The 21,843-nt window shown below is 30.0% G+C and overlaps 1 protein-coding gene across 1 annotated transcript; it reads left to right on the forward strand.

The window, feature by feature from the left end:
- The first annotated feature begins 7,361 nt into the window (after positions 1–7,361).
- On the forward strand, positions 7,362–14,566 carry LOC129306333 (BRASSINOSTEROID INSENSITIVE 1-associated receptor kinase 1-like). Its single transcript, XM_054946871.1, has 11 exons — positions 7,362–7,845; positions 8,618–8,750; positions 8,830–8,901; positions 10,514–10,657; positions 11,545–11,616; positions 11,713–11,784; positions 11,880–11,956; positions 12,303–12,431; positions 12,528–12,869; positions 13,202–13,596; positions 13,937–14,566. The coding sequence occupies exons 1-11, from the start codon at positions 7,743–7,745 to the stop codon at positions 14,249–14,251; spliced, it is 1,854 nt and encodes a 617-aa protein (XP_054802846.1). The 5' UTR covers positions 7,362–7,742; the 3' UTR covers positions 14,252–14,566.
- Positions 14,567–21,843: the final 7,277 nt, after the last annotated feature.

The raw sequence follows: 21,843 nt of genomic DNA on the forward strand, positions 1-21,843 counted from the left end.
ATGCATTGGTAGAATACCGACGCGATAGCAAAAATAAATAAATAAAAATAACAACACAGTGGAAAAGATAAAAGGCCAAGCATAAAACACAGGCCATCAACACGGTTAGAACAATCAAAACTTAAATTGTCACTCAAAATATCAACAAAATCTTAAATATGTGTATAATCAATGGGTTTACCATCTTATCAATTACTTTGAACTTTTAACTCATTTTATCAACTTACTTTACCACCTTTTTTTTTAAAAAAAAATCAATATATAAATAAGTAAATAAAAATAGACGAGGATAAATTCACTAAAAGAAAAGTATTAACAAAGATAGTTAAAAGTCATCTAGGTTTAGTTACAAAAATTGAAACTTTTTTAAAACCATTGAGAGGAGAAGTAAGATCTTTCCTAAGCAGATCATTTTGGGCAGAAGAATTTATTAGATGAGAAGAGAAATTCTTTCTAAAACAACATATTTTTAAAGATTTAACTTGAGATCTTGTTCTTTAAGAATCATTTTCAACAACGCTTAATCTAAAAAATAATATTTTTAAAATAAATTATAATAAAAACTAAAGTCAGGAATTTAGGCGGGTCGGGCCTATTTGGGCTCAGCTTGAATGAGCTTGACCTGAACAGGCCCTGACTCCTTGAAAAACTCAAATAGTAAAGCCCAGCCCTAATTTCTTCAAGCTTCGGACGGTCTGAATACTTAAATTTTATTCTAAACATTATTTTTAATTAATTCTTTTACTTTAAAATTAATTATTTATTTTATAAATATAATTTTTTGATACTTAAATGATGTATAGGATTTAAATATATGACATTTTAATATAAAATGAAATAAAATTTAAATAATTAATTAATATTTATTATATTTTTTTAAAATAATTTTTTATCTGGGTATTCAGGCCGGGCACAAATAAGCCCAAACATTAAAAAATATATTTTTTCTAAGCCCGACTTGAAATTTTTTCAAGCAAGTTCAAGCTTGTTTATTAAACTTGATTTGAATTACTGACTCTAACAATGACTCAAGATTTTATTGAAGATGATTGGGAATGTGATTTCCATTGTTGAATAAGATGATGATGACTTGTTAACAAGGGACATTCTTCTCTTTTAATTTTTTTTTAAAATTCTGATAACTCATTTTTTATAAGAGAAAAATAATCAATGAAAAACTTTTCATGTTGTTGGAATCCTGCATGAAAGCTTGTTTTGCCACTCTATCAACGGTTTTCGAGGTTTTGAATGATACGGTGAAAAAAAAATCATATTCTATAACAATAATTATGATATTCATTTGCAAGTTAATATTTCAAATAATTAAAATTTAACACATTTGAATTTGGACAAGCCAGCAGTAAATATTAGTCAAATTCAAATAACATTAAAAATATTTTTTTTTCTTAAGTACTGTTATCACTTGAATTAAGAAGAAAATTGAACATCTTTCATTGACCAACATGATATAACATTACAAAGAAATCATTCACTTGAAAGATTATAAACTAATCCCAAACTATCGGATGAAACTATGAATCCCAAACCCATGGGATAAGACGATGAGATACAATAAGATACCATTTATATAGGGTTTATGATTACTAACAACTTTAGATAATTAATTCTAATAACCAACTAATTACCTTAATAATTTTAACCTTCCAATAAGCATATTTAGTTATTATAATTTATAAACAAATCCTCAAAGTTCATTTAAAAAAAAAAGGCAAACAAAATCTGGTTTAAGTTTTAAAGCATGACCTTATAAAAAAAAATATAGTACTTTTAGAAAAGAACAATCCCTGTCGTGTTAGGTCTTGTCTTTTATTTTCCTTTGGTCGGAAAAGAAATACAATTAAAAAGCTATATTATTATTATAATTAGTATTTTAAAAAGATGGCCATTGCCCCTGAGTCTAAAATGGATGACGTGTCAAACACGGAAGAAAAAGAGAAACCCCACGTCGAAAGACCAATACATATATTTTGTTTTTTTGACCAAAAATCAATGGACCCATGCTATGTGTAAAAATTTTGGCCCCTAATTTTCATGGAAAGCAAGATTTTATTTAAAAAAAAGGGGGTAAATTTTATGTTGATGTGTTGAGTTTTTTTCAGTACTGGCTCCATGCCTCCAAATATCCGATGATTTAAAAATCCAACCGATTATTGAACTAAATGAAATAGTAATTTAATAATCAATAGTCAGACAAGGGTCAAATTATGATTAAATTTAATTAATTTGATATATTTTTAATTTTATATGTTAAATATAATGTTGGAGATAATATTTCATAAACTATTATTTTTTAAAAAAATTAAATTTATAGGATGAATTTACATAAAAATTGTTTTTTTTCGTTGTTAAATATTGTCTTATTAGTATATAAACATTGGAAGGTAAGAAAGTGATAGATGGCCTTCTTTTCAATTTAGCACAAATGTTGTTGTTTAAAAAATAACAGAAATATTGTCATAAGCCCTTAACAATATAATTTAATAAAGTCAATAAGTATTTTACAATTTTTTAAAAAATAAAAAAAATTATTACGAGAGGTACTATTTATTTTGCATAACTTCTTCTGTTCTTCCGTGCATGGTAGACTAAATGGTCAATATATAATTTGGCGGAAAATTCTCGACTCACTTATAAAGAGGTTAAGGGGCTTGGATTCAATCCTTCTAAAATGATTTTAAATTTCGATTGTAAAAAAATAAAATAAAATCACACCGTCCAATTGTTTATATAAATTATCTATTCTAAAAATTTTTTATTATCCTAAATATAAAATTATTTTAAAAAAGTTTGTGTAGTATTAATTTAAGCCAGTAATTCGACAGACCTAGTATATTAGGGCTAGATTAATACGGGTTAGGCTTAATCAAGCTAGTCCAAATAAGTCAAACTTAAATAAAAGCCCAAATACCTAGACTTGGTTCGAATCTCATCGAGCTTCGAGCTTATTTGGACCAATACTCAAATTATTCTTTTTTTTAAATTAATTTTAATTTACATTTTTACTTTTAAAATTTATTTTTTTTATTTTATAAAAATATATAAAATATATATTTTGGATATTTAAACGATATAAAAGACTCAATTTTTTTTGAAATATGTGAGTCTTAAAATTTAACAATCAATATTAAAATACATTTTAAATGTTATATTGAGATATTTATGAATTAAAAATAATAAAAATATGACAATATAAATATTTTAAATTTTTTATTAAAAAATATTTATAAAAATGTACTTAAAGATATGGTATCTTTGTATAAAATAATTTAAAAGTTAAAAAGAATTCATATTTAATATATTTTTTAAAATAATTTTTTTGTATTCAGGTATTCGTGCTAAGTTCAAATCCAATTTAGCTTGTCTTGAAATAGGTGGGCCAGAACATTAAAAAAAAGTATAATTTTATTAAATCTAGTTTTAAATATTTTCTTGCTTATTCGAGGCTTATTGGCTATAGTATTAATTATTTTATATAAAAAAACCTTTTCTTGTCAATTTCCAATGAAAAAATAGAGCATATGCATTAACATTTATAGTACATATTTATTAAGGTTAAAAATAACAAATTAGACAATTAAAAAGCTCTCCTTATCATGCATTGTTTTGTCATCAAACAGGGAGTAGTTTTTTCATGTCTTTTTCTTTTTTCTTTTTATACAAAGGCAAGCAAAAGCTTGAAAGAAGAGGAAAAAAAAAAAGCAAAGAGAACAAACAGATCAAAGCCAAAAGCATAACGTTCGTCCTCTGAAAACATGCTAAAATAGCCAATTGGAACGCCAGGCACCCAACTGATCTGTGAATGTCCACTATAGCCAAGTTTGTGTGTATTGGTTGAGTTCCACTCCTTTAGTGAGAAACAAAATATCCTTGATATAAGTTAGATCATTGCAAAGGTGATGATCTAGAGCCTTGTCACACTGGAGTGTGCTGAGAGCATTTATAGAATTTGAATAAAGCTTCAGCCCAAGAAAGTTCAGCTTTAACATACTTCAAGACCAGTCTTAATTGCTATAATCTCATCATCAGTTACTGGGCATTGGCTTAAGTTCTTACGGAAGCCCATTGTCCATTCTCCTTTATGGTTTCTAATTACTCCTCCAGAAGTAGCATTTTGGTAGCTTCGAACAGAGGCATCCACATCAACACGAAAATAAGAATTAGGGGGTGGAGTCCATACCTCTTCGTGTTTACGGAACTTGCGAAAGACTTTGTGGAGGAGCTCATCTTGAGACTCCTGCTCCATCAGCAAGTGAAAGCACTTATGTAGTATTTCGTTGGGACTTGGATTGAGGCTTTCAAAGATAAATTTGCAACAAGAAGTCGATAGCTCCTAACAAATCATGCTAAAAATGCGAGTCCATGGCCTCTTGCAGAACTTTTCACGTCCTGGGTTATTGCTTGATATTCCATTTTACCCAGCCTTGTAAGTCACTAGAAAAGAAATGGTTAAGGTCGTTAGTATTTAAGATTTCCTTCCATAGTGTTTTCGCTCTATCACAATCACGCACAATATGAAGAACATTCTCCTCACATCCACATCTAAAGGGACAAAGGAGATTATTGTTGAGATCTCTCCTAACTCTGAGTGAATTCGTGACTATTTTCTCACAGGCCATTTGCCACATAAAAAATTTGACTTTTTCTAAGACATGCCACCTCCAAAGTTTGTGCCAATAGTAGATTTGGTTCATGTTGGCTATGCATGTGGTGAAGTCATAGGCATTTTTTGTCGGATATTATATATATTTACGAGTATTTTAAAAGAAATTATTATAAATTAACAATATTAAATACTATTTAAAATAATCTTAAACCCTATTATTACATGAAACCATTTTTTAATTGTGTTTAATGTGTTTTTATTACCTAATTTTTGAGATATCTGCCTATAAAGGCAATGTTGGTGACATGCTTTTGGAAGGCCTCAAAGATGGGCTTTCTCTCGTCCTCTCTCATTGTTTCAACATGCTAATATTGCCTGAGTTATTCTAGAAAATTTTGTTATTCTATGTCCCTATTTTTTTTGCAGGAAAAGTTTGTTTAATCTCAAAAAGCTGCCGCTATTTCACTGTCGTGAAATAGCTCTTAAAGATAGTGCTCTTCGGCACAACTCAGACTATAATTTTACTTGCTGGTGCCAACAATTTTGACTTACAATTTTCCGTCTGTGGCAGGGCGCCACCATATTTCGTTATCTCTCAAAGTGAAAGGAGGTTTGATTTGCAAGATTGTAGAGATAACCCATAGGGAAGGAAATTTTTCGAGCAAAATGAATTCCAAGCACCACTTGAGGTGACATAGCCAGATACGCACTCTGTTGTGTGAATCTAATATGTATTTCTTACCACATAATGAATTAGAGGTTTAGCCAAGGGACTCCATAGATCAAATGTCATTTATCAATCTTTAAGTTAAATAGTTTTGTTTTCTAGCTACATGGGGCATGATTTGGCCACCACATTTGTATTTAGATCTTAAAAAATTGACCCACAGTGCCTTCGGTTTATTGACTAAACCCTAACAGAGCTTCAACATGAAGGCTTGATTTTGTTTATGCAAGGACTTAATATCAAGTCCACCATCACATTTCTTTTTGGTGACTTGGTCCCAAGCAATTAGGTGAAGTTTGCACATTTCATCATCTTGAGATCATAGGAAATTCTTGCTGAGTTTTTCAAGTTCTGGCAAGAACCCTTTTGGTAGGAGGAAGGATTGCATTTTGGTACCTCTTTTTGTTAGCCTTCACTCTACAGTCTATAGGACAGAGGGTGTCTTCCTTTTTTTCTCTCCATTTCTTTTCACCTCCCCCATCTTCACTTTTCATATTGTTTTATTGAATGATTTTTTAATTATAAAATTAATGAAGAGTAAAAGATTGGGAAAGTGAAGAGAAAATGAGAGGAAAAAAAGGAGACAGATTATACCTTATTTTAGTATTGTTTGCTATTATTCAAATTGTATTTCATATCCATATTATTTTCTAATCATATTAAACTAATGTGAGTCCATGTTTTTTTTTTTTGGTGATATGAAACATAGTATAAAGTGTTAATAACTTTTGAATAGTGCAAGTTCTTGGAATTTTTATATTTTGGTGTAATGTATAAAATTATATAGATTATAGGGTAAAATATTCTCATGGTAGAAAGAAGGATAAATTATTCTCACATGTGGGAAATGCTCAAATATAAAATATTCGTTGATTTTAAGAGTTTAACTATGATTAATTAAAAATGATTAGAATTTCCTGGAGGACAATGTTGATTTTATTTCAATAAAAATATAGCTTATTATTACTAAAAAGCATTTTTTACCTTGTTAATTTTAATATAATAAGAGATTTTCTTTTTTGGGAGAAGGAGTGAAGTGATCAAGTGAACCAAAAACATAAAAAAATATAGAAAAAAAATTAAAAAGGACAATTGAGAAGAGTGAAGTGATCGCTTCCGATGCCACGGAGCTTCTTCGGATGGAGTAGAGCCGAGAATAAGGGCCGGGCCTGGAGGGCTGGGCTTAGAGGCCCTGTTTAAATAAGAGTTCGGGCTTTGAAAATAATTTTTTTTAAAGTAATCGGGCTTGAGGGCTTGACCCTGATAAGCCCTGTAAAAAAGGGCTCGGGCTCGGGTAGCCCTTCAAGCCCTGTTATATTATTATTATTATTATTTTCTTTGGTGGAACATGTGTTTGAAGTTAATGACCTGCTCACCTGATCCTACATACATTATATTATTATTAATTTTAATTTATTCTAAAATTAATTTAATATAATTTAATAAATATCAACATATAGTATAAAATTCCTGATATTTTTTATTTTTTTATAATTATTATGTTTGTGTATTTATAAAAAATGAATCATTTTTTAACCAAGATTTAAATTTTATTACTAGACTTCTAAATATGTGTTGTTTAATTTTTAAAAAATTATGAAAATTTTATTTTTTTTAATCTTAGAATATTTTAATTAATTTATAATGTCTAATTTTATTTTTATTATTTTTATTTTTTAAAAAAAGGTTAATGAGCCCGACTCTGAGTCCTTCATATAAAGATCGGACTTAAAAAATAAAATTTAAAATAAAAAATCGAATTTTAAGGCTCAGATGCTTGAGGATCGGCTTCGCCCGTATTCCGGATGGAGGCTGTGGTGGGGACATTCACAGACCGGTAAGCATGCTTCTTTTACACTTTGTGCTACGCGGAAACCTCTCTCTCTCTCTCTCTCTCTCTCTCTCTCACATCCCCGCACTGTCACACACACATTCAGTTTCCTCTGAATTTCATTTTCTCATCACAGTTTATAATTCATAAATCATATAAAAACGAAATGAACTTGGATGAATAATAAAAGAAAAAAAAAACAACAACAAAAAAGGGAAAAAGGAAGGGAGAAAAAGAAATGAAGAAAGTTTCTCAGTCAGACGATGTAGCATGCATTGACTCGGCTATACTCCCTTCCATGGTCCACTTTACAAGGCCTTGCAAAATTTGAAGCTCCTCACCTATCTCGTCCACGTTTGCCAGCATTTTCAACTAATTTCATCGACACCCATATGAGATTACAGCTCCAGATTCCAGGGTGAAAATTGAGGGAGGAGAAAGGTGGAAGCTACCCAGAAGGTGTTTGTGGAAAATCCTCAAGAGTCCTTTTGGTCAATGAGGTCCACGTGCGCGTGAGTTTATGCCTCGTTGTGAAGTTCATTGGGTAGTAGTTGAGGAGGATGAGACACATGGAGGGAGTTATTCCATCTTTCATGGGTGTTTTACTCCTTTGTTCAATTTTAGTGTTTGATTGGGTGCTAAGTGTTTCTGGTAATGCCGAAGGTGGGTAGTAAATTTTTGTCCGTGCTCTTTGGTTTCTTTAATGTTTCATGTTACGGATGCTTTTAATACGTTGAGATGAGAAAATGCACTGTTTTGCTGCTCTTCTTGCTCTGTCAGCTATATTACTTGTTATTTGAGTTGATTGGCATACACATCTAGATAGGTTAATAGGATTTCCTGATGGAGCGGCTATTTTGATATTCTAACTTAAGCTTCACTGAATGTAACGCCTTTGTTCGAGTATGAACAGAGAGAGCTGAAGGGTTTTCATAAAATTCGTTCTTATGTTAAAAAGAACTGAAAGGTTCTGGTTTGGGTTGATCGTCTATTAAGAGGCAAAATTTTATTCTATGCTCAGAGTTCAGAGAAACTGTTGTGTAATTGTGTTCTTATACTTCATGGAGAATTGACGGGTGTGAGTTTGGGGAGATCTGTTCATCTTGGAATGGGCTGTCAAAATGTTTTTGATCTTTAGACATAAATCATATTTTTCTTTCTGTTTACATAAATCTCGTACTGTTCGGCCGTGTTTTTGAACTGTATCTAAGGATGAATTAAGAAAGTATCCCATTTGCTTCTTCTTCTTCTTCTTTTGTATTTCCCACTTTCCAGTGCAGCATAAACTTGACACCTTTTTTAATTAAATTTCGTTGAATACTTTTCTATGATTTGCTTTTCGTATTGTGAGCTGCTGAGATGTTGCTTGGATAACTCAATGCATGGTTTAATTTTAAGGATTTCTGCATCTGAATATTGCTTTTTTCTAAGACAGGTGAAGCCCTGAATGCATTTAGGACCAACGTGGCTGATCCTAACAATGTTCTTCAAAGCTGGGATGCTACCCTTGTCAATCCTTGCACATGGTTTCATGTTACATGCAATAGTGAAAATAGCGTGACCCGCGTGTAAGTTATTTACCGGATTTTTACCTATCATTTATGACCTATTCTGCATATGCTAAAACTTCGATTTATCTTTGGCCAGTGATCTTGGAAATGCCGACCTTTCAGGCTCACTAGTTGCACAGCTTGGTCAACTCCCAAATTTGCAGTACTTGTAAGTTGTTTATCGGATATGATTTTGTTGCAAACATTTCCATATTTTTCTGGGCATATTATGATTTGACATTATTTCTTGCGCCAGTATCTCTTCTGTCTTTGTGATTTTTTACTTGATGATTTTACCAGCAGTGTAGTGGCTGGCTTTCTAGAGTAGGCTTCCATTTCACTCGTTTCTTATTATGATGCCTCTGAGCTTCAAACTTGAGTGCAATTCATTTCTCAAAGTCTTAAATTCTCAGACTTTATCTTAAATATTATCCATACTGGCAAAGTATTTTCTATCTTTCCCCTCTGCCTTGTGCCCCCATCTAGCGAAGTTCAGGTGCTCTACTTCGTCCATCTATCTGTCGTCCTTTTTCATTCTATTTGGTCAACAAGCTATGAATAGGATATAATTATTTTGGGGGAAAAAGTCCTTATTCGTGTGATATTTTAATATCTGAATAACATTCTATACTGCTCTACTTCGTATTGGAACTCGTCATTCCTTCTGACTATTCTTTGGTACTTGTCTAGCTGTCTATCCCTTGTTCTCCTCCAGTCCTCCTGTGGTTTCCTACAGTAGAAATTCCAACAGGTTCCAAATTTCCTTATTTGTCCATGCTCTAGACTAATTTCTTATTTACGTCAAGCCTTTGATATGGGGCTTTCTTTTTTGGTGACATACAAGGAGCGTACTTTGCTGCTGGTAGTAGACTCTAATCTCCTCTGGGCTACTGATTATGAGGCCTCCAAGCATCAGAACGTGGGCCCTTTTTGCTTCTTTAACTCTTCTACAAATAAATAAATTCAGTCCAACCAAGGTTTGTCCACATAAAAGCATGTCAAATCTATAATTTTTTCATATAGGCAAATTTAACCAGGAAACGATGATAGAATGGAAGGAAAAATAAAAATATACAAGTCCTTATTCAATGTTATGAAAAATGCATATAAAATTGAGACTCAACAGTTAATCCATATTGTTGTATAATATACCACACCTCACTTTGTATAGAGAAGGACATAACATCTAAATTGAATATTATCGATCTTAGAGCCTACCTTACGACTCTTGATCTTCAATAGTTAAATTTTAAACCTTATGTCTGAAGATGAAATAGATACAAAAAATGTGAGTGATTTCATTGAACCATTTAAAGATTATCTCAGCCTCTGAATGGTCCTATGAAAATCTAGAACAAAAAAACTTATCTACTCTAGTTATTATCATGAACTATGCTGTTTATTATTCCCAAATCTTGTGATCAATCACTGGTTGTTACTATAATCAGATCAACTTTCTAATTCATGATGTTGATATTCTAAGGCATCTTGCTCCTCCTCTAGTTGTTTAAGAGACTGAATTATCTTGTGGAGCAGTTAGAAGTTAGCAGCTTTTGCTGTCTACCAAGCTTGTGCTTGACAGCAATGGTTATGTATTGTATGTATTGTATATCATACTTGACTCATCAATGATTGTGTGCCTGCTTCAATTTTCACCTTCTCAACCATAAGATATCAGCTGCTCCATGCCAATTTTGAGCTCATATCTGTCACCATCTAACTATTTGTTGGAATTTTCTTCGTTTTGCTCGAATCTGAATTCTTGTTCTTTTCTATGCCAGGGAGCTTTATAGTAATAATATAACTGGAAAAATCCCACCTGAGTTTGGAAATTTGACAAATTTGGTGAGCTTGGATCTGTATGCCAATCGCATATCTGGTGGCATCCCAGAATCACTGGGCAAGCTTCAAAAACTACGTTTCCTGTATGATATACTCTTAAATCTGCAGATTATATTTAAATCTGTTTCAATTTTCTTTCTCGATTAAATTGTCTTGGTTTTCTGTTAGGCATTCATACTGCACTGCGTTTGAGTGTTCATTTTAGCATCAGACTGTCATCAGTCAAATAGTTAGGGCTTTAAGCATGCATGGTTGAGGGTGAGCAATATGTTACAGTTGAATAAAGCACCTGTTGTCTTCCTGGTCTTTTTCCATGCAAATTTGTCATATCAAAGTGAATTTTAAAATGGGTTGGGTGCGGGTCATTGTTTTGCTGTCTAATGTATTCTCAGGAAAACTGAATAACAGTAAGCTGGAATCAAATTATTAATAATTTCTTACTTGCAATGTATATTGTATATTAGTTTTAAGATAAATTATTGCTTGGATTCCAAGGTCTATTATTTGTTATCCTCAATGGCAAACAAGTAGGCAATGCTCTGGATACCTCGTGTGGATATTAAGAGACTAATGAATCTTTTTGGTCTCTCCCTCTCTCTCTCTGGAAATGATGAAGTGGAAGCATCCAATGAATGGATTAATCATCTTCTACCTACTTTCATTCCCTCCCTTAATTCCATGAGTTTCTATTATACAAACAAAAAAGACAAGTTAATGTGACACAAAACGGCTTTGATTAATGTCAATTTTTTTTGAGATATTTATGGTAATAACTTTAACTTCAACAGTGGGTTTTTGTTAGAAAGAGTATTTTCATAAACAGTTCTTCAAAATAAGTTTTGGCATTTGCATTGGAGTGTTGCATTCTATTTCTTTATTAAATGATTATTGTTTGTCCTTTTTGTTTTCATATTTCCCTAATTTAGCTTACTATTATTTGCAAACTAATCCTCTTTGCTATTTGAAACAGGCGTCTCAACAATAACAGCTTGGCTGGAGTCATTCCCATGACCTTGACTACTGTTTATTCACTGCAAGTCCTGTGGGTGTTTTTTCTAAGTTTCAATGATCTTATGCAAATGTAGATGTAAGTTATATATATAATGAATTCTAAGCTCATGGTCGTTATGGAATCTAGTGATCTTTCAAAAAACAAGCTAGAAGGAGATATCCCAACCAATGGTTCATTTCAAGCGTTTACTTCCCTCAGGTTGGTGCAAGTGGTTTTGTTTATTTCTGGTGATTATTTGTGGGGGGGAGGGGAACATGTCAAAGTTTTGCTAATCATTTTGTTCCACTTACCAGTTTTAATGATAATCCCCATTTGAAACCAATAAACATTACACCTAGACCAATTTCGCCAACACCGCCGCCATCTTCAGGTTTGTTGATGTTTCTTTCAATAGTAATTTAAATTGTTGAAAAAACTATTCCACTTTAAAGCTTTAGTTAGAGAAAAACCTCATGCACAAACCTATTGAGCTTGAGGTTTACATTAGAACTACCTTAAATTATAACTAAACATAACTTTCTCTGAATTTTCTTGTACAAGAATGCTTAACTGCACTTCACATGTTACTGAACAATATGTTTTCATATTCATATTATACTAAGGCTATGTTTGGAAACCAGCTGGATTGTTTTCTAATGATAATGTAGTCATGATTAAAATTTTTGAATTGAATGATGATTTCCTGGTCAACTTGTATAATCTGTAAACTGGTTTAGGCAATAGTGCTACTGGAGCTATTGCGGGAGGAGTTGCTGCCGCCGCTGCCCTAATGTTTGCAGCCCCTGCCATTGCACTTGCTTATTGCCGGAAGAAGAGACCACAAGATTATTTCTTTGATGTTCCTGGTTAGTTGAATAATGCAAAAGATGGTATACATAACGATGGATGAATCATATGACAGACATAATTGATTTATCAACATTTTGCACTTTCATTGGCAGCTGAGGAGGACCCTGAAGTTCACCTTGGTCAGCTTAAAAAGTTTCCCCTGCGTGAGCTGCAAGTCGCAACAGACAACTTTAGTAGCAAAAACATTCTGGGTAGAGGTGGATTTGGTAAGGTTTACAAAGGACGGTTGACCGATGGGTCACTAGTTGCTGTGAAAAGACTTAAAGAGGAGCGCACTCAGGGTGGAGAGCTGCAATTTCAAACAGAAGTAGAAATGATCAGCTTGGCTGTCCATCGTAATTTGCTCCGGCTGCGTGGTTTTTGCATGACACCAACTGAACGGTTGCTTGTGTATCCTTTCATGGCTAATGGTAGTGTGGCATCATGTTTACGAGGTATCCCTATTCTTCGAGCTTGGTTGTTTGATTAACTTTTCCAGGAAGATTACTTTAATTAGCATTGCTTGTACGCATAATTGAACCCCGTATTTGTTTCCCATAAAAGGAAACCTTGTATTTCCCTTTCAAGTAATAGTCTTGTTAATTTGAAATATGAAATATGAATTATGAATTATGCAATTCTTAGAAGTTATTTGGCACTAAGATGCAAATACGGCGTCTCCAAAAAAAAAAAAAAATCTTACTGTTAATATTTGAACCTGTAGTTTCTTATTGAAGATGTGTTTGTGCGTATTGGGTTTACACTCTATTATCTTCTAATGTCTTAGACCGCCCGGAATCAAAGCCTCCACTTGAATGGCCTGTTCGGAAGAGGATTTCACTTGGAGCTGCTAGGGGGCTTGCTTATTTGCATGACCATTGTGATCCAAAGATCATTCACCGTGATGTTAAAGCTGCAAATATATTATTGGATGAAGAATATGAAGCAGTTGTTGGGGACTTTGGCTTGGCAAAACTAATGGATTACAAAGACACTCATGTTACAACTGCTGTGCGTGGTACAATTGGGCACATTGCGCCAGAATACCTCTCCACCGGAAAGTCTTCGGAGAAGACTGATGTTTTTGGTTATGGCGTGATGCTTCTTGAACTAATAACCGGACAGAGGGCTTTCGATCTTGCACGACTCGCCAATGATGATGATGTCATGTTACTTGATTGGGTATGTTATCTTTTTTTCTCATAACTGTGTCGCTAACATTTATACGAGGTAATTAATGTGACGAAACATCTTTTGCTAACTGTAGTGTCATTTGGTCTCCTTTAATGGTTCTTATGACCAAAAAGTTATCAATATTTCCAAAGATTTCCTAATAATCGAAGAAAGCACTGTTCTTTGCCAATAATTGTCTTGTACAAACTTATATGTTGGTTGAGTTAAATTGCTAGTTTAAATGTTAATGCTGAAGAACCAATGGATGATACCTTAAGTAGATAGAATTTGAACACATACCCTGTTCCTCTTTCCATGATTTGGCAACCTGAAACTGCTTTGGATTCAGGTGAAAGGGCTTTTGAAAGACAAGAGATTGGAAACACTTGTGGATGCTGATTTGGAGGGCAAATATAACGAAGAAGAGGTGGAGCAACTAATCCAAGTGGCCTTGCTCTGCACGCAAAGCTCGGCTATGGAACGGCCAAAGATGTCTGAGGTGGTGAGGATGCTTGAAGGTGATGGTTTGGCTGAAAAGTGGGATCAGTGGCAGAAAGATGAGATGTACAGGAGAGATAATCAAACTCTTCTCCCTCATCCTAACTGGCTCATTGTGGACTCGGGTTCACATATCCCCCCAGATGAACTGTCTGGTCCCAGATGATCTTCTCAACTCTAGTACTGTGAAGCATCTACACAATCCTTTCATACCTATAGAAGATGGCTCAAACCATTTGGAAGTGATAGTACTCAGCAAGAACGTCATAGCATTTGATTTTCACTGTAGCTTGTTTTTCTTCCTTTTGAATTATGCTGTCTAGATAAAATCAAATTCGCCATTGATCATGTTGTGATCGTTGGAAGAAATGTATAATTGGTACTGTAGTCCACAACTGACCATCACTTAGTGTTGTATCATATGTATTAAAAATTGGTGGAGATTATAGAAAATAAATGAAAGTCTTTTTACGAGTTCAAACTTTATAGACGAAAAAATTACCTTGGGAAAGCTCTTATTATTTGGGTCCAATAATATTTTAAATTCAGATTAGTTGATGGATAGGATACTAAAGTTGGATCTCATGAATGAGTTTAGTGTGCGATGCTCAAGTGGCACTAATAAAAAAAAAAGGATAAATTTATTATATAATTAAAAATTAAAAATATAACAATATCATAAAATTGTTGGTATTATAATTGCCATGCAGGGCATCCAAATTCTTGATTCTAGATATTTTTATAAGAAAAAAAAAAGTGAGGGAAAGGACACTTGGGTCCCAAAAGATTAATTTTTTATATCTCAAAATATTTTGGTGGAAAATGAGTTGTAAATGTATGAATGAATATTGTAATTAATATATTTAAGTCTCATTGGTCATTTCTCATGATTTACAACTAGGGTTTTTATATTTGTAACTCATTTTTTAACAAAATTTAAATAATAAAAATGAATTATATGCATACAAATACTCAACTTTATAATAATTGATTGCAAATAATTCAATTATAGAAGACAAATATGCATAGGGGTGAAGATAGAGGACCAAGAGCGTCACAACCCCCAACTTTTAAATTTTTTGAAATAAAATAGTTATATATATATATTGATCCCCAAAATATATTTGTGTATATTTAATAGTAATAAAATTTAACTTTGCCTACTTACTAAACATACACTGATATGTGGAAAAAAAAAAATTGCCTTGAAAAAATATATGTTAAACATAAGATTTACTTTATAATGTGCAATTGAACATCATTATCATGTTGATACATTTGCCATTGTCATAGATTATTAAGTGTATAAATTAAATAATAGATTTGGTGACGATTAACATAGCTTTTTAAATTGAGCATGGCTTTAGATCTAAAGAATGCACTTAAATCATTAAATACTAGGGACATATGTAATCTTGTTGGGAAATTTTTTTTCTTCATATTTCTATGATCAAGAAAAAATTTGATTGGAATATAAATTATAACGAGTTTAATATTCTCAAAAATCCTAATTTTTAGAATTTGACTACTATGCATAAATTATGTCAAAAGTTTATATATAGAGATTGGAAAATTATTATGAGCTTGTATTAACTCTTCTAGTATACAACCACTATAATTGAGAAGGATTTTTTAGCTATGAAAATTATAAACAAGGTACTAAAAATAAAGTTGATTATTGAACTAATTAAGGAAAGGGTTTAGGGGTCAAATGTTCAACTCTGGTTGAATTGAAAGTCAAATAGGCCATAATAAAAAAATATTATTTAAAATAAAAAGACATTGATATTGAAAATATCCATTCATGTCCAAAACTTAATGCATCTCCCATCCAATATTCATTTAATGTTTTATAAATATAAATTAATAATTATGGGGAATAAAATATTTGTAATTGTAATATTTATAAATTAGATATTAGGTTTTTTGGGAAATATGTATTGCATCCTTGTGCTATCGGTATTCATTAATTTATGATTTTAAAAAAGGCTAAAATGCATAAAAAATCCCTAAATTTTAAGGCAATTGTATATATCCTTTTATCTTTAAAAATTTAAAATTAACTCCCTAACTTCTAATTTTATTTTTCAAAACTCCTACTATTAATTTTGTTATTTTTTTTCATGAGGGTTTAAATATCATTCAACTAAAAAATATTATTAAAATATTATATTGTATAACTATTTATAATAAATTTCTTATGTTTTTTGGATAGTTGAGGTATTGATAACAAAAAAAGTGTTATTATCACTATATAAAATTTTAAATATTTATGTTTATATTAGTTTTATTCATTTTTTTTTGTAAGCAATGGTACATGATTTTTTTGTTTTAAAAGAAAATTTTTTATTTTTATTTTCATATTAGATTAATATAATGCATATGACTGAAATATTTAAAATTTTAAATATTATCATGTTAGATTAATTTATTTTTTAATACAAGAAAACTATGTACCATTGGTAATAAAAAATAAATAAAATCAATACAAAAGTAAATATTTAAAATTTTATCTGATGATAGTAACATTTGTTTTGACTATTATCAATACCTCAACTATCTAAAAAATAAAAAAAATTAATTAGTCATAGCTCTACAATATAATATCTTGTTTAATAACATTTTTTTAGTTAAATGTCATTTTAACACTTATGAAAAAAATAATAAAATTAATAGTAGGGGGTTTTAAAAAATAAAATTAAAAGTTAGGGGAGTTAATTTTAAATTTTTAAAAGTAAGGAGAGTCATATATAACTGTTTCAAAATTTAAAAAGATTTTATATATTTTAACCTTTAAAGAATTATCCAGACACAATGCCAATGTTAATTGATGGCCAAAAAAAATACAAATTCTAAGTGTTTGTGGTTTTTTTAGAAAAAACTTTTAACCCGTTGCAAGTAAAAAGCCCCAAGGCTTGGATACAAGGAAATAAAATAAAAGAAAAAAGTTAATTGATAAGGAGATAATGCCGTTCAAATTGATTCTTTCAAGATTTGACATTGATTTCTGTCTTACATAATGTCTTATTGTTTTTAATATTTGGAAAATATAAATTAAGAGAACCAAACAGAAATAAATATACGGCTAGAATTTTCTTCAGTTTAATGCTATTATTATTGTTATTATCTTTTTTGATGCATTATTATTGTTGTTGTTATTATTATTCATTCCATTAACTTTTGTGGTGTGACTTACAAGCTACTCTTTCCTAAATAAGTGATGGCGAGAAATAGAGAGAAAGTTGGGGATTAAAGGAAATTCTTACCATTTTTGTCAGTATTTTTCCACAACATTATTGCATGAAATATTTCTTTCACATTGTTACGTATGCTGTAATCAGGGGGGAAAATATGAGCTGTAACCATAAAATTTATTATTCATTAACCCGATGTGTTTAGGTATAAAAAAATAACACTCATTCATTTTTTTTAACCTTAAAATTGAATACATATATGTGTGTGTTATTTTTTTTAACAAGAAAATAGTATTATTTAAATTGAAATTTTGTAAATTTGTTATTTATATTATTTTTTATAGTTTTTTAAAATAAAACCCGTGCAATACACGAGATTTGGGCTAATTACAAAGGAACCCTTCACTTCAAAGATTATAAGCTAATCCCAAACTATGGGATGAAACAATGAACCTCAAACCTATGGGATAAGACAATGAGGGAATAAACTCCCTATATCCAATACAACAAGATATCCTTTATATAGGGTTTATGATTACTAACAACCTTGGATAATTAATTTTAATAACCAACTAATTACCTTAATAATTTTAACCTTCCAACAAGTACATTTAGTTATTATAAAGAAATCCTCAAACTTAATTAAAAAAGACAAACAAAATCTGGTTTAAGTTTTAAAGAATGGCCTTATAGTAAAAAAGTACTTCTAGGAAAGAAAAATCCCTGTCGTGTTAGGTCATGTCTTTTATCTTCCTTTAGTCGGAAAATAAATACAATTAAAAAGTGATATATTATTGTTATTATTATTTTTAAGAAAAAGAAAGCCAGTGCCCTTTAGTCTTAAATGGATCGTGGGTCAAACGCGAAATAAAAAGAGAAACCTGACGTTAGAAGACGAACACACTTTCTTTTTTTATACCAAAAATCAATTGACCCATGCCATGTGAAAAAAGTATGGGCCTGAATTTTCATGGAAAACAATATTTTATTAAAGATAGGGTAAATTTTATGTTGATGTATTGCGTTTTTTCAGTACTGGCTCCATGCCTCCATTTGTTTGATGATTTAAAAATCCAACTAATTATTGAACTTGATGAGATAGTAATTTAAGAGTCAATAATTGGACAATGATCAAATTATGATTAAATTTAATTAATTTGATATATTTTTAATTTTATATGTTAAATATAATGTTGGAGGTAATATTTCATAAACTATTATTTTTTTAAAAAATTAAATTTATAGGATGAATTTAAATAAAAATTGTGCTTTTTTTATGTTAAATATCATCTTATTAGTATATAAAAATTGGAAGGTAAGAAAGTGTGACATGGCCATCTTTTCAATTTAACAAAAATGTTTTTATTTAAAAAATAACAGAAATATTGTCATAAGCCCTTAACAATATAATTTAATAAAATCAATAAGTATTTTACAATTTTTTAAAAATAAAAAATTGTTATGAGAGGTAACATTTTTTCTATATCTTCTTCGGTTCTTCCATGCATGGTAGACTAAATGGTCAATATATAATTTGGCAGAAAATTTCTCGTCTCACTTATAAAGGTTAAGGTGCTTGGATTCAATCCTTCTAAAATGATTTTAAATTTTGATTGTCAAAAAAAAAAAATCACACACTCCAATTGATTATATAAATTATCTATTCTAAAAAAAGTTTTATTGTCCTAAATATAAATTATTTTAAAAAAATTGTGTAGTATTAATTAGTTTAGGTAATTTGGCAAACTGAGTATATTCAAGTCGGACTTAATACAAGCTAAGCTTATTTAGGTCAATTTGAATAAGTTGAACTTAATTAAAAGCCTAAATAGCTAAATTTGACTCCAATCTCACTGGGCTTTGGGCTTATTTGCACCAATACTTGAATTATCCATTTTTTTTTCATTTTTTAAAATCAATTTTAATTACATTTTTACTTTAAAATTAATTATTTTTATTTTTTGAAAAATATAAAATATATTTTTTGGATACTTAAATGATAAGAAGACTCAAACTATTTTTAAAAAAGTATGTGAGTCTTAAAATTTAACAATTAATATTAAAGTACATTTAAAAATATGACAATATAAATATTTTTAATTTTTTAAAAATATTTATAATAATGTACTTAAATATATGATATCTTGATATAAAATGATTTAGAACTTAAAGAATTCATTAATATCTAATATATTTTTAAAATAAAATTTTTTCATATTCAAGTATTTGGACAAGGCTTGTCTTGAAATATTTAACTCAAACATTTTAAAAAGCATAATTTTATTAAGTTTGATTTTAAACTTTTTCATGTTTATTCAGGGCTTAGGCCTAATCACCGACTATAGTATTAATTATTTTACATAAAAAAGCTTTTCTTGTCAATTTCTAATGAAAAAAATAGAGCATTTGCATTAACATTTATAATAAATATTTATTATGGTTAAAAATAACAAATTAGACAATTAAAAAGCTCTCATTGTCCTTTATTGTCTTTTCATCAAACGCAGAGTAGTTTTTTCTTGTCTTGTTCGTTAGTCTTCACTCCAGAGTCTGCACCATATTTTAGAATTGTTCTCTATTATTCAAATCATATTTTATGTCCCTATTATTTTCTAGAGTAAAATATATTAACCTCTCTTCTAGTTCATTTTAATTAAAAATACATTTATTATATCTTTAAAACAAATATAAACCTTCTTTAGAATTGATAGTTTCAAAACACAAATCTTTCTTCTATTTTTAAAAATTTATTTTCATTCATCCAACAATTAGTTGATCATTAAGTTGTACGCGTTAGATCAAAATGCCCTTTTAAAGTATCAATCTAAAAATTATTTAAAATGTCAAAAAAATTAATTCACATGTTTTAGAATTTTAATCATATTTTAAAATTTTTATTTAGTAATTTAAAAAATATAAATACAAAATTTTTCTAAAATAATATTTCAAACATGTATATAAAAAAAATAATGAAATACTGATGTAATATATAATAGAAAAGAAATTAGTCAATACTCCTTCTGTTAAAAAAAGTAAAGTATTTTTAACCAAATTTCACCCTAATAAAGTGGTTATCTATTTTTCAACTAACCCTATCTTTTTATATTTATCTCTATTAAATATCCTATAATAAATATAAAGTCATTCATAAATAGGAGTATTTTTTTAAAAAAGGTAATGATTACACTTTGAAAGACTAAAAATATCTTATATTTTTAAATATTCAACTCTTTTAAAAATGCCTTATGTTTTTAAATGAAGGGAGTATAATTTATATTTACTTTCTTTAAATTTATTTAATTTAAACACAATATTTATACATTATTTATTTAAAAATTTTCATAATTATTTAAAGTTCCTTAAATTGAGGGGGAGAATATAAAATTAGATTATAAGGGAAAATTAATAATTTTAAAATTTTTAACAAAATTAAAAATAAAAATTAAAGTATCTTGTGGTGTTCGAAATTGGACTAAAATATAGATTTTGAAAATAGATGGGAGGATTTTATAACTTCAGAGGGGTGTCATTGTAATTTACTCTATTTTCTAATCATATTAAAGTAATGTGAGTCTACCTTTTTTTTCCCCCTGGTGGTATGAAACATAGGATACAATGTTAATAACTTTTTTTTTTTTGCCAACAAAGTAATGCTTTATTTCATTGAAATAAACAATAAACAAACTATAAATTAGAGGTAGGAATAGGCCAACTCCTGTATTTTAGGCCTAACCTAACCTATTTATTAAATAAGGTCAAGCCAAGTTTATGCTTTTAATTAAGCTTATTTAGTTAAATAGATTAGGCTTATTTTTTAATACCTAGTTGTAACATCTTAAAAATTTAACGTCATGTTAATTGAATTAATTAAGAATATTTAAGTGAGAATTAGTGTGGTGTGTGGATAGAAAGGATTAATGAGTGTTTTGAGTTGTGTTTTCAACTCTAATTGTGGCTCTGGAGTGAGGTCGAGTCACTTGGACCTCAAAATAGAAGAAAAACAAGGAAAAGTAGCTTTTATGCCGCGGCACACGAGTCAAAGAAATACTAAGGAACCCTCTTTGTGTCATATGCCGTGGCGTGTAGTATACGCAACATGGGACACAGACAAAATCTAACATTAATAAGTCACGAAATCAGAGTGAAAATAGAGGGATCGATAAAGAAGGAGACAGAGAGAAAGTGGTGAACACCTCAAAGCTCTGCTAAGGCTTGACTTCCAGAAGACTTGGGAGCATTTTGGAGCTTACAATCATTTAAGGGCAAGTTTCCTAAGCTCCATTCTTCATTTCTCTTCCATTTTTACAAATTTTTAAGTTAAGATTTATATTGGGAAAATGATTTTTAGTCTATAGAGGCTATGGGTCCAAACTCATTGATTTTAATGGGGTTAATGGAAGTTGTTTGAGTGATCTAAACTTAGTATTAATAATTTTGAGCATCTTTGAGCTTGAGTTTCTCATTAAAAATGACATTTATTTTGGTTGAGAGGGAGGTTGGACTCCGTTAATGATGTTTAAATGGATTTATTAATGATAGTTGAAACTAAAGGGAGATGTTCAAG

The sequence above is a fragment of the Prosopis cineraria genome, unplaced genomic scaffold (assembly GCF_029017545.1).
Source record: "Prosopis cineraria cultivar Desert tree isolate PC_DT_omini unplaced genomic scaffold, ASM2901754v1 PC3, whole genome shotgun sequence".
Taxonomy (NCBI): Eukaryota; Viridiplantae; Streptophyta; class Magnoliopsida; order Fabales; family Fabaceae; genus Prosopis; species Prosopis cineraria.

Coding starts and splice junctions, on each gene's coding strand:
- LOC129306333 (XM_054946871.1), top strand. CDS start 7,743: ATGAGACACATGGAGGGAGTTATTCCATCTTTCATGGGTGTTTTACTC. Junction 7,846..8,617: donor TGTTTCTGGTAATGCCGAAG/GTGGGTAGTAAA, acceptor TTTCTAAGACAG/GTGAAGCCCTGAATGCATTT. Junction 12,870..13,201: donor TGTGGCATCATGTTTACGAG/GTATCCCTATTC, acceptor CTAATGTCTTAG/ACCGCCCGGAATCAAAGCCT.